This window comes from Oncorhynchus kisutch, linkage group LG29 (genome assembly GCF_002021735.2).
Source record: "Oncorhynchus kisutch isolate 150728-3 linkage group LG29, Okis_V2, whole genome shotgun sequence".
Lineage (NCBI taxonomy): Eukaryota > Metazoa > Chordata > Actinopteri > Salmoniformes > Salmonidae > Oncorhynchus > Oncorhynchus kisutch.
Window position 1 is genome coordinate 35,271,164 of NC_034202.2, and position 13,577 is coordinate 35,284,740.

Here is a 13,577-nt window from a genome sequence, read left to right on the forward strand (position 1 = left end):
GTTTCCGGTCCGTCAGTGAAAATAGTCCGACTGTAATTGTTTCAGGGTTCAGTGTAAAGCTGAAGAAGTATATATACAGAAAACAATGGCTACTTAGAGAGCGTGGATCTATGGTGCTCAAAGTACATGAACGTACTTACCCAGGACCTGCACATTCCACTGGTTTATGAAAACACGATCGCCTTATCAATTTATAACCATGAACCTCAGAATAGTACTTATTTTGTGCCTCTCCGCTCTGTCTTGCATCGCAGGTAAGGAACATTCACTGATGCTAATCAACTTTTTCGGCACAATTAAATAATACAACAGATACAGCTTCACAACTGTAAATCTTTGACTCTGCAGACGATGAAGGAATGGTGAAAATTCCAGGAGGAAAGATGACGATGGGGACGAACTCAGCCGACGGCAGGGATGGAGAATCACCCACGAAAGAAGTGACAGTCGATCCATTCAGGATCGATAAATATCCCGTCACTAATTCTGACTTCAGGTAACTTACTTTGATACAGCGATGATGATACTTCCCAGTAAGCAACATTACGTTGAAAGGATGTATAAAATACTTCTTTTCCAAACGTTGAAGTTGGGTTAATTTTAAGTATTGAAAAAACTGAAAATGTGTATTTTCTGGACGTTGAAAATACTTCTTTTTTTTCTCCGGAAAATGAAATCAGGTACATTTTCGGTTCTGTCTTTTTTTTGGTAATTTATACTATGGCCATACTTACACTGCACATACATTCTCAAGGAAGTAAGGATTATATCACAATGACAATGTTTTTATCCATTTAATATAGGAAGGAGGAACCAATGGAAGATTGCAACAAAGAATATATATTATTGCTCCCATCTGTCACATGGACTTATATTAGCTTTTTTTAAGCTTTAAAACGGGCAGTGATGATGTTCAAAGTAGTCCAACCTACAGAATAAACCGACAGACTACTTCAACTACAATAACATTCTCAGTAATGTTCTTTATTTTCTTGTTAGGACTGTGATACTGTACATTGCTGTTGAATGCTCTGGATAAGAGTGTGCTGGATGAACAAAATGTAAATGTAAACATTCACAAGGCCGCGGGGCCTGACGTATTACCAGGGTACTAAGAGCATGCGCAGACCAACTGGCAAGTGTCTTCACTGACATTTTCAACCTCTCCCTGACTGAGTCTGTAATACCTACTTGTTTCAAGCAGACCACCGTTGTCCCTGTGCCCAAGTAACCTGCCTAAATGATTAACGCCCCGTAGCACTCACGTCGATAGCCATGAAGTGCTTTGAAAGGCTGGTCATGGCTCACATCAAATCCATAATCCCGGAAACCCTAGACCCACTCCAATACGCATACATCCACAGATGGCGCAATCTCACTGGACTTCCGGACGGGCCGCCCCCAGGTGGTAAGGGTAGGCAACAACACATCTGCCACGCTGATCCTCAACACGTGGGCCCCTTAGGGGTGTGTGTTTAGTCCCCTCCTGTTCTCTCTGTTCACCCACTGCGTGGCCAAGCACGATTCCAACACCATCATTAAGTTTGCTGACGACACAACAGTGGTAGGCCTGATCACCGACAACAATGAGACAGCCTATAGGGAGGAGGTCAGAGACCTGTCAGTGTGGTGTCAGGACAACAACGTCTCTCTCAACGTGAGCAAGACAAAGGAGCTGATTGTGGACTACAGGAAAAGGAGGGCCGAACAGGCTCTCATTCACATCGACGGGGCTGTAGTTGAGTGGTTTGAGAGTTTCAAGTTCCTTGGTGTCCACATCACCCTCAAACTACCATGGTCAAACACAGCAAGACAGTCTTGAAGAGGGCACGACAAAACCTTTTCTCCCTCAGGACACTAAAAAGATTCGGTATGGGTCCCCAGAACCACAAAAGTTCTACAGCTGCACCATTGAGAGCATCCTGACCGGTTGCACTGTTATGGCAACTGCTCGGCCTCCAACCGTAAGGCGCTACAGAGGGTAGTGCGTACGGCCCAGTACTTCACTGGGGCCAAGCTTCCTACTATCCAACACCCTCTAGTGCTCATCCTGTGTCTCCTTGACCTGCTGCCACTCCCCCAGTGCTCTCTCCCTGTGATTGTGTGAGCAGTGACAGGTGTGCTGGAGTCAGAGCAGATCCCCACCAGCTGCAACCTGTTCCATAATCAAGACCTACAAATACTCAGTCCTGCCACTTCCACACTGCCAGATCGTAATCTCTGCTCAGTCAGTCCATGTTACTAGCCGTTTGTTCCTGTTGTGCCTGTTTTCCCTTGCCTGACGCTGTTTTCCTCTCCGCTACAGTTGAGTTTGAGTTTATTTTTATTTTTACAGGGACAGTGCACATTAATCAACATTTCAGTAAAAGTGCCGGTTTTAGCCAACCGGCTCATTTTCAACCGCAGTCCCTGGGCAGGTTATTAAAAACAATTACAATATAGACAATAGCAACATAGAACAAGCAAGACATAGCATACAGACAGAGCAACATAGGACAAGCAAGACGTAGCATACAGACAGAGCAGCATAAAACAAAAAGCAGCAAGACAAAATTCATAAAAGCAACAAAGTGTTTCCACACCTCACAAGCTACAGACAACATGGAGTGGCAACACACAGCTAGGGACCATGTTCACAAATCTGATTGACCTTTAGCCATGTCTTCAAGCATTTTGTGAAAGTGTGATATGTGGTGCAGTTATGTGTGTCTGGCAGTGTATTCCAGACATGGGAAGCTCTCACAGAGAATGCAGATTTACTAAAGGTGCTTTTCCTTAGGGGAACTATACAGTCACCTCTCATGGCAGACCTTGTGGATCTGCTGCCATATGTCTGGGTTTTCTGTTTAACAAAAATATTGAGTGGAGGGGGAGCCAGTTCTACCCGCTCTGACTATGGTCCCTGTCTCCAGTCCAACTTCTTGTCAGTACTGCTACTCTGTCCTGGATTCCCCACTCTACGCTCCCTTGGATTCCCCTTTGGACCTGATTACCCTGTTCAAACAGCTCTCGCTCCAGCCTCAGCCTCCGCACCTGGTTTCCGGAAACCTGCCCGAGCTTCCCCTGGCCTGTGCACAATCTCCCCCCCCGTGTTTCAATAAATACCTTGGTTACCTCATCCCAGTTTTCTCATCTGAGTCTGCTCTTGGGTTCACCTGTTCCGCTCCACGTACCTTTATACTAGGCTTTGTCAGAGGAAGGCCCCAAAAATTGTCAGACTCCAGTCACCCTTGACATAGACTGTTCTCTCTGCTACCACACGGCAAGTCTAGGACCAAAATGCTCCTTAACAGCTTCTACCCCAAGCCATAAGACTGCTGAACAATTAATCAATTGGCCACCGGACTATTTACATTGACCCCCCCCCCTCTTTGTTTTTACACTGCTGCTACTCGCTGTTTATTATCTATACACAGTCACTTTACACCTACCTACATGTACAAAATACATAACCTGTACCGCCCGCCGCACATTGACTTGATACATGTACCCCCTGTATATAGGCTCATTTATTTTATTGTGTTACTTTTTATTTTTTTAAATTACTTTAGTTTATTTAGAAAATATTTTCTTAACTATATGTCTTGAACTGCATTGTTGGTTAAGGGCTTGTAAGTAGTATTTCACAGTAAGGTCTACCTACACCTGGTGTATTTGGCGCATGTGACAAACTTTGATTTGATGTGTTGCACAAGTTTGAACAGCACAGTGAAGTATGGCACAGAGTACACTATGGTACAGTTTAATTTAGTAAAGTACAGCACGGTTTAGTTCAGTAGAGAACAGAGTCAACTTTACTGTGCTGTATTGTACTACACTCTTCTGTGTTCTACAGTACTATGCTGTCCAAACTTGTGAGAAATAATGTACGTCTATGTTTGGGCCAAATCGAGGCCGGTCCGGACCAGGTCTGAACCGAACACAGACGTCTATGAATGGTTCAGATCTGGTCTGGTCCGGACAAAAAAATCTATGTCCGTGGACGTTGAAATTGAGGCATGTCCGCATCAAGATGGCCAAAAGACAGTCTATGCTTGGTCGGTTTGTATGTGGGTACACTAGTTGACACTGCAAACTGAGAATATTGAAGTGGTTTATTGTCTTCATCCCAGGGAGTTTGTCAGGGCACAGAAATACAAGACTGAAGCGGAGACCTTCGGCTGGAGTTTTGTGTTCCAGGACTTTGTGTCTGAAGAGCTGAAGAGCAAAGTCACCGAGAAAATAGAGGTATGTTGAAAGTCACTGCATTTCATATCAAACATCTCTCACACTGATAGGTGAAAGGTAAGTCGTTTTTTTCAGGGGGGTTCCTTCTGTATTGTGATAATGATTAACTCTCCTTTCACCCCTGAAGTCAGCACCTTGGTGGATGCCAGTCGAGCGGGTGTTTTGGAGGCAGGTAATGAAGTAATTTTTTGTTGTTTTTCCCATCCCCCCCTGTACCTATATCTGGACTACCTGACTCCTCTCCATGTGTTTGTCCAGCCTGCAGGTCCTGGTTCTGGGATCCGGGAGCGTCTGGACTCCCCAGTGGTCCAGGTGAGCTGGAACGATGCCCAGGCCTTCTGCACCTGGAGGGGGAGGAGGCTGCCCAGCGAGGAGGAGTGGGAGTGGGCTGCGCGTGGGGGTCTGCAGGGTGAGTGGGGCTCGCTAACAAAAAATAAAAAATTGTAGTGGGATTGTCTTTTATTACAATGCCGGCTGGGGTGGATCTCCACAAAGAATAAGACATATCTCACCATATAATAAGAACCCATGGAATTAGAATTCTACATCTTGTTAAGTGTTTTTATTAAGCTTCAAATGAATAGCCATTCATGTATAACAGCCCTCCTCCATTCCATGATGATAACAGAACCCCCTTCTTCGCTCCAGGTAGAACGTATCCATGGGGAAACAAATTCCAGGCCAACCGCTCCAACCTGTGGCAGGTCAGACGAATGACATCACATTCACCATCCTGAAATGAACATTCTAATGTTCTTCTCAACCCTCTCAGTAATTCTTTAAAAATATATATTTGGTTTGTGTGTTCTACACAAGTTTCCATGTTAGGATTTGCTCAAAAATATTTTATTCATGATTTATAAAGTGTTTACAATTAGTATCCCTTGTACTGTTGACTTAAATCATCAGTAAGGTTACATCAATAAAATATCACATTAAGGTGCAGAGTGTTCAATTTGTCTGCTGGGGGACAAGGAGACTCGCAGCTCTGCAAAAACAATGGACAACTGTGCAGTTTTCGTTGTTAAATACATGTTAATTATTTGGTTGTAATATCATCACCTCTTGAAGCGCAGAGTCAGAACTTCAAATGTCAGATTATTCCATGCTAAACAATTACAGCAAGTAACTGCAGGCTTTTCATCAGTACAAATACATTCATCATGTACCTTCAGATACGGCAGGGTAGCCTCACGATATCTTTCATGGTCACCATTAATTGGATATTTGAGTGGTATAAAAAGTTAACTATACCTGAGAAGTATGAGTGGTTTAGGTTAATTTCCCATTATTTGTGGGCTCTGCCTATCAAGCAGAGCTGAATTAAAAGATCCCAGAAATGTTCCATGCACACAAAAATATGATTTCTCTCAAACTTTGTGCACGAATTTGTTTACTTCCCTGTTAGTGAGCATTTCTCCTTTGCCAAGATTTGTGTCATGCTTAGAATGTGCTCCCCCATTGTTATAAATTGAAAGTTCTGAAAAGTTCCATAGCAGTTAATAGTTGATGTGGTTACTAAAACAGCTGTAACTCTAGATTGGTAGTAGATATTTCTGTTCATATTTCAGATTTGAAGAGCAGAGAAGTAGACCAAGGTATCATACCCTCCTAAGTTTTTGTCTAAAGTGTTGGGGAAGTGGTCAAAATGGCAGTTGTTTGAGAAAATTAAGACAAAATTGTTGATGCAATTACTAAAACAGCTATATCGTTAGATTTGCACAAGATATTTCTGTTCCAGATTTGAATAACAGAAATGTAGACAAATGTCATAATCTCTAACTTTTTGTCTAACTTGTTCAGAAAGTGGCCAAAATGTCAGTTGTTTATAAAAAGTTACAGAAAATGTTGTTGATGCGGTCACTTATGCAGCTGTAACGTTTGATCTGAACCAGATAATTCAGTTATTATTTCTGATTTGAATAGTAGAGAGCTAGAGGAAGATGTCATACCCTCCAACTTGTGTTTAGCAAAGTGGTCAAAGTTGCTGATTTGTTGTATTTACAGTGAATGGAAGTTGGAAGTGATGATGTCACAATGGGGAGCTTTTTTCAAAAGTAAAATTAAAGTGAATGAGGATGGACAAAAATAATGACAAAACATTTTTGTTTAAAAAGTATAAATAATAGCAAAAAGTGGTATGCAACCACACTATTCCAGTCTGCACATTTTTTTGTTTGAATGGCATTACTATCTTAAATGGTGTAAGAGGAGTAGTGTGCAGAATAATAATAAGAGGAAGTATGATGAAGATTTAAAGTTGGGACTTTTGCTTCACAATTCCCACCTAAATAGTTAGCCTATAACATTTATTTAACAATCCCTTGAAAACGGCACGTAGTTGGTTTTAGAGGAGCTGGGGGGTCTCCTTGCTCCTCAGCAGCCAAATCGAACACTATTGTGACGTTATATTGATTACGACCTGTTATAAATGAGACATATTATTATCCTGTTGTGTTTTGTATGTGTGTTTCAGGGCCTTTTCCCTGATGGAGACACAGCAGAGGACGGTTACCATGGTATCGCCCCTGTCACTGCTTTCCCTCCTCAGAACAGTTTTGGTAAATATCGTCGTTCTGCCCCTGAACAGGCTGTTAAACCACTCCTAGGCCGTCATTGAAAATAAGAATAGGTTCTTAACTGACTTGCCTAGTTAAATAAAGGTAAAATAAATAAATAAATACATTTTCTTGATCCATATCCAATTAATTCAGATTTACATAGTAGTGGCCAGGGGTAGTGGCCAGGGGTAGTGGCCAGGAGTAGTATATAGGATTAGTGGCCAGGAGTAGTGGATAGGAGTAGTGGCCAGGAATAGTGTATAGGATTAGTGGCCAGGAGTAGTGGATAGGAGTAGTGGCCAGGAGTAGTGTATAGGATTAGTGGCCAGGAGTAGTGTATAGGATTAGTGGCCAGGAGTAGTGGCCAGGGGTAGTGGCCAGGAGTAGTATATAGGATTAGTGGCCAGGAGTAGTGGATAGGAGTAGTGGCCAGGAATAGTGTATAGGATTAGTGGCCAGGAGTAGTGGATAGGAGTAGTGGCCAGGAATAGTGTATAGGATTAGTGGCCAGGAGTAGTGTATAGGATTAGTGGCCAGGAGTAGTGTATAGGAGTAGTGTATAGGGAGTAGTGGCCAGGGGTAGTGTATAGGAGTAGTGGCCAGGAGTAGTGTATAGGGAGTAGTGTATAGGGAGTAGTGTATAGGAGTAGTGGATAGGGAGTAGTGGCCAGGGGTAGTGTATAGGGAGTAGTGCATAGGATTAGTGGCCAGGAGTAGTGTATAGGAGTAGTGTATAGGAGTAGTGTATAGGGAGTAGTGGCCAGGAGTAGTGTATAAGGAGTAGTGGCCAGGGGTAGTGTATAGGAGTAGTGGCCAGGAGTAGTGTATAAGGAGTAGTGGCCTGGAGTAGTGTATAGGGAGTAGTGTATAGGAGTAGTGTATAGGGAGTAGTGGCCAGGGGTAGTGTATAGGGAGTAGTGGCCAGGGGTAGTGTATAGGAGTAGTGGCCAGGAGTAGTGTATAGGGAGTAGTGGCCAGGAGTAGTGTATAGGGAGTAGTGGCCAGGAGTAGTGTATAGGGAGTAGTGGCCAGGGGTAGTGTATAGGGAGTAGTGGCCAGGGGTAGTGTATAGGGAGTAGTGGCCAGGGGTAGTGTTTAGGGAGTAGTGGCCAGGGGTAATGCATAGGGTAGTGTATTGGAGTAGTTGCCAGGAGTAATGCATGGGGTAGTGTATAGGAGTAGTTGCCAGGAGTAGTGTATAGGTAAGTGACAGCGCAATGATTCTGCCTGGACTGCCGGTTGAAGAACAAAAGTCACGTAGGACTGACTCCACAGACATTGGACAATGGGCCAGGGGTCCATTTATAATTGGTCATCAGCTTGTCTCTCTGTCCCCTCCCTCAGGACTATATGACATGATAGGAAATGCATGGGAGTGGACATCTACACCCTTCCCTGGAGGACGACCAATGTTCGTGCTGCGTGGTGGTTCCTGGATCGACACGGAAGATGGATCAGCCAATCACAAGGCTCGAATCACGACCAGGCAAGTGCACGTTTAGGATGCAAAGCTTACCCAGTAGGCATACGACGTGATAAAGACGTATTTTACTTGTTGAAATCTGGTCGGGACTTCTTATGCCCCCATTGCATGTAATATACTAGAAACATTCCAATTATAAAAAAATGTGAGTCATTCTCTGTTCCAGCAGGGTTTGCATGATTCAGCTTGTCAAACAACAGCTGGCAGAGCGCACCAAAGCGGGTTAGGGTCTTGTGGTATACTGTATCCACTCAACACGCTGGGCTCAGGCCTAATCCGAGACTCGGTGGACTCGGCATGGACTCGAACTCAAGGGGGTTCATGCAGGCCGAGCTCTTCCCGAGTCCGTCAGAGTCATATTACCCCGAGCTCCAGCTAATGGTACCCGGGTCGAGTCCACTTCAGTTTATCCGGCCCAATTAACTTTCAGGAGTAGGGCCATTTGATGTTTCTATTCAGCAGGTGTTAAAATAGCAGTTTTAAAAAATTAAGAAATGTTATATATTTCACCCCCAAGTCATGGAAAGGGAAAGGTTGATGCCTAGTCAGTTGTCCAACTGAATGTATTCAACTTAAATGTGTCTTCCGCATTTAACCTAACCCCTCTGAATCAGAGAGGTGCAGGGGGCTGCCTTAATCAATCTCCACATCATCGGCGCCCGGGGAGCAGTTGTTGGGGGGGGTTAACTGCCTTGCTCAGGGGCAGAACGACAGATTTTTACCTTGTCGGCTTGGGTTTCGATCCAGTAACCTTTCGGTTTTCAATGTATAGAATGAGGGTTTGAGGATCAGTTGCTGTTACTTTACTTGGAAAGTGTTTTGTTTCTGTGTTTCTACAGGATGGGGAACACTCCGGACTCGGCTTCTGATAACCTGGGCTTCAGGTGTGCTGCCAGGAAGGACAAAACGGAGCTGTAGGGACCAATAAACGAAGACGATAAAAATTATGCCACAAGGGAGAGCAAGATAGCAACCAGTTATAGGTACTATGCAGTGACCATAGCATTTAGTAAAGTCAAGACTCAGACAGTGGTGATGATGTTGATAATGTGCAGGAACATTTTTCTCCTGTGGAGACCTGGGCTCAAATCAATCTGCTTAACCTATGTGTCTTTTTCTACAAACTACTGTAATACAAGCAATAAACAAGATTTTACATCAAGATGTTGTAAAATGTACTTACTTACAACCATTTTTGACACTTTGTCATTGTGCACTAAGAATATGGGACCAAATACTAAACTTTTGACTACTTAAATACAAGTAAGTGAATTTGTCCCAATACTTTTGGTCCCCTAAAATGGGGGAACTATGAGCAAAAAGTACTGTAATTTCTAAACGGTTCAAACCGACATGGATGAAAATTCCCTCAAGTTAAAGCTGACAGTCTGCACTTTAACCTCCATAGTCAAGTGTATCATTTCAAATCTAAGGTGCTGGAGTACAGAGCCAAAACAACAACAAAAATGTGTCACTGTCCCAATACTTTTGGAGCTCACTGTAAGTGATAACACAGAATGTAGGACTGAACCGAGCTGTAGGGCAATTCCATGGTAACAGAGTGATGCCGACACTAAGATTATTCATTTTAAAATGTTTGAAACAAACCATACAACTCTATGCACAAGGACTACTTTTAACCATTTGCGATCATAGGGTTCTTAGAGCACTCATCTGTGCGTGGTCTTCTGAGTTGGGCCTCTGGGAGATTTAATGCTGACAGTAGATTTACGATGCCTTTGGTGATAACCTAAAAGACCGCATTCCATAGCATGAGTTGGTGTTTGTTTGCCGGGAGGTACCAGGGTGGAGATGGCTCGGGAATGGATAATGATGAGTGGAACCTTGTTTTGGGGGCCAGACCCTGGTTTCCACACAATGAGAACAGTCTTTACAGCAGATACTGTCTTCTGTGAATTATTAATTTCCTTCATACAAATCCTAACCTTTTGACCCAATACACACATCTGTTGTTTGTCATGTAGACTAAGGGGGTGTATCTTTGCTATAAAAGATTTTTGTATCCTTTGTGTCGGGGCTCTCAACGAATCATCTAAGGATGGTTCGTCGACCAGCCATCGTTATTGCAGAGCACTCACATCATCCACTTATGTATGTGGTGTGACATGTTTTCCTTATTAATAAGTGAATAAAGATATAGTTGAAGTATAACTGTGTGATAAGTAGGCAAGTCAGTTAACTAGGCAGGTCAATTAAGAACAAATTCTTATTTACAATGACAGCCAAGGAACAAGTGGGTTAACTGCCTTGTTCAGGGGCAGAACGACAGATTTTTACCTTGTCAGCGCGGGGATTCAATCTAGCAACCTTTACGGTTACTGGCCCAATGCTCTAACCACTAGGCTACCTGCCACCCCACTTGTCTGTTAGCATGGCTCAGTATTGTAAAGCTTGCTGTCATTTCATGCCCAACCAACCTCGCGGAGAGCTAACCTATAGGTTTTCAATTCATCCCTTACCTACCTACACTACTTACCTACAGTACGCAGTAGCTAGGTTTCCAATCCGATTGGCAACAGATTTTCATGTGAATATTCTAAAATCTGCATGAAGAAAATATGCACATTTTCCCACCAGTGGTGTGTTTCCACCAAACCGACTTAGTGCACACAAAATGTACTTCTTCACTTATGTTTTCATGTACAGAGATAAAAATGTCATTTTCAATGTGTTTCCATCGCATTTTCAACTCTACCGATAGTTTTGTCACAAACTGTTTTGTTAAGTAGAAATTGTGCCTCCTTCCAGTCTTGGCACATACATGCACACTAGCCAACAGCTCACAGACACAGTGTGGGTAGGCTGTGCGGGTAGGTTAGTCTACATCAGTGGTTCCCAAATTTTTTATTGATCCGTACCCCTTCAAACATTCAACCTCTAGCTGCGTACCCCCTCTAGCACCAGGGTCAGCACACTCTCAAATGTATTTTTTTTGCCATCATTTTTATTTTTTTTCACCTTTATTTAACCAGGTAGGCTAGTTGAGGTCAAGTTCTCATTTACAACTGCTACCTGGCCAAGATAAAGCAAAGCAGTGCGACAGAAACAACAACACAGAGTTACATGGAATAAACAAGTGTACAGTCAATAACACAATAGAAAAAAAAGTCTATACAGTGTGTTCAAATGGCATGAGGAGGTATGGCAATAAATAGGCCAAAGTAATTACAATTTAGCAGATTAACACTGGAGTGATAGATGAGCAGATGATGAGTGATGGTGTGTAAGTAGTGATACTGGTGTGCAAAAGAGCAGAAAAGTAAATAAAAACAATATGGGGATGAGGTAGGTAGATTGGGTGGGCTGTTTACAGATGGACTATGAACAGCTGCAGCGATCGGTTAGCTGCTCAGATAGCTGATGTTTAAAGTTAGTGAGGGAAATGTAAGTTTCCAGCTTCAGCGATTTTTGCAATTCGTTCCAGTCACTGGCAGCAGAGGACTGGAAGGAAGGGTGGCCAAAGGAGGTGTTGGCTTTGGGGATGACCAGTGAGATATATCTACTGGAGCGCGTGCTACGGGTGGGTGTTGTTATCGTGACCAGTGAGCTGAGATAAGGCGGAGCCTTAGCTAGCATAGACTTGTAGATGACCTGGAGCCAGTGGGTCTAGCGACGAATATGTAGCCAGGGCCAGCCGTTTGGCGGCGTGAGTGAAGGAGGCTTTGTTGCGACATGAAAGCCGATTCTAGATTTGATTTTGGATTGGAGATGTTTGATATGAGTCTGGAAGGATAGTTTACAGTCTAGCCAGACACCTAGGTATTTGTAGTTGTCCACTTATTCTAGGTCAGAACCGTCCAGAGTAATGATGCTAGTCTGGCGGGCGGGTGCGGGTAGCGAACGATTGAAAAGCATGCATTTGGTTTTGCTAGCGTTTAAGAGCAGTTGGAGGCCACGGAAGGAGTGTTGTATGGCATTGAAGCTCGTTTGGAGGTTAGTTAACACAGTGTCCAAAGAAGGGCCAGATGTATACCCAATGGTGTTGTCTGCGTAGAGGTGGATCAGGGAATCACCCGGAGCAAGAGCGACATCGTTGATATATACAGAGAAAAGAGTCAGCCTGAAAATTGAACCCTGTGGTAGCCCCATAGAGACTGCCAGAGGTCTGGACAACAGGCCCTCCGATTTTACACACTGAACTCTATCTGCAAAGTAGTTGATGGACCAGGCAAGGCAGTCATTTGAGAAACCAAGGCTATTGAGTCTGCCAATAAGAATACGGTTATGATATCGTTTAGGACCTTGAGCGTGGCTGAGGTGCACCCGTGGCCAGCTCGGAAACCGGATTGCACAGCGGAGAAGGTACGGTGGGATTCGAAATGGTCGGTGATCTGTTTATTAACTTTGCTTTCAAAGACTTTAGAAAGGCAGGGCAGGAATGATATAGGTCTGTAACAGTTTGGGTCTAGAGTGTCACCCACTTTGAAGAGGGGGATGACAGCGGCATCTTTCCAATCTTTAGGAATCTCGGACGAAATGAAAGAGAGGTTGAACAGACTGGGGTTGTAATAGGGGTTGCAACAATGGCGGCTGATCATTTTAGATAGAGACGGTCCAGATTGTCTAGCCCAGCTGATTTGTACAGGTCCAGGTTTTGCACCTCTTTCAGAACATCTGCGATCTGGATTTGGGTGAAGGAGAAGATGGGGAGGCTCGGGCAAGTAGCTGCAAGGGGTGCGGAGCTGTTGGCCGGGGTTGGGGTAGCCAGGAGGAAAGCATGGCCAGCCGTAGAGAAATGCTTGAAATGTTCGATTATCATGGATTTATCGGTGGTGGCTGTGTCGCCTAGCCTCAGTGCAGTGGGCAGCTGGTAGGAGGTCCTCTTGTTCCCCATGGACTTTACAGTGTCCCAAAACTTTTTGGAGTTAGAGCTACAGGATGCAAATTACTGTTTGAAAAAGTTAGCCTCTGCTTTCCTAACTGACTGTGTGTATTGGTTCCTGACTTCCCTGAACAGTTGCATATCGCGGGGACTATTCAATGCTATTGCAGTCCGCCACAGGATGTTTTTGTGCTGGTCAAGGGCAGTCAGGTCTGGAATGAACCAAGGGCTATATCTGTTCTTAGTTCTACATTTTTGAAAGGGGCATGCTTATTTAAGATGGTGAGGAAATTACTTTTAAAGAACGACCAGGCAACCTCGACTGACGGGGTGAGGTCAATATCCTTCCAGGATACTTGGGCCAGGTCGATTAGAAAGGCCTGCTTGCAGAAGTGTTTTAGGGATCATTTGAAGGTGATGAGGGGTGGTCGTTTGACCGCGGACCCATAGCGGATGCATGCAA

The 13,577-nt window shown here is 43.9% G+C and overlaps 1 protein-coding gene across 1 annotated transcript; it reads left to right on the forward strand.

Moving 5' to 3' along the window:
• On the forward strand, positions 1 to 9,433 carry sumf2 (sulfatase modifying factor 2). The gene is made up of 9 exons (XM_020470948.2): positions 1 to 254; positions 349 to 496; positions 4,113 to 4,227; positions 4,355 to 4,399; positions 4,486 to 4,636; positions 4,876 to 4,931; positions 6,704 to 6,788; positions 8,133 to 8,274; positions 9,111 to 9,433. The coding sequence occupies exons 1-9, from the start codon at positions 167 to 169 to the stop codon at positions 9,187 to 9,189; spliced, it is 909 nt and encodes a 302-aa protein (XP_020326537.1). The 5' UTR covers positions 1 to 166; the 3' UTR covers positions 9,190 to 9,433.
• The last annotated feature ends 4,144 nt before the right edge of the window (positions 9,434 to 13,577 follow it).

What these genes read in the sequence shown, in the direction of transcription:
- sumf2 (XM_020470948.2), top strand. Translation starts at nt 167, where the DNA reads ATGAAAACACGATCGCCTTATCAATTTATAACCATGAACCTCAGAATA. An exon ending in CGCTCTGTCTTGCATCGCAG is followed by an intron (nt 255 to 348) that starts GTAAGGAACATT and finishes TTGACTCTGCAG; the next exon opens with ACGATGAAGGAATGGTGAAA. An exon ending in AGCGGGTGTTTTGGAGGCAG is followed by an intron (nt 4,400 to 4,485) that starts GTAATGAAGTAA and finishes GTGTTTGTCCAG; the next exon opens with CCTGCAGGTCCTGGTTCTGG.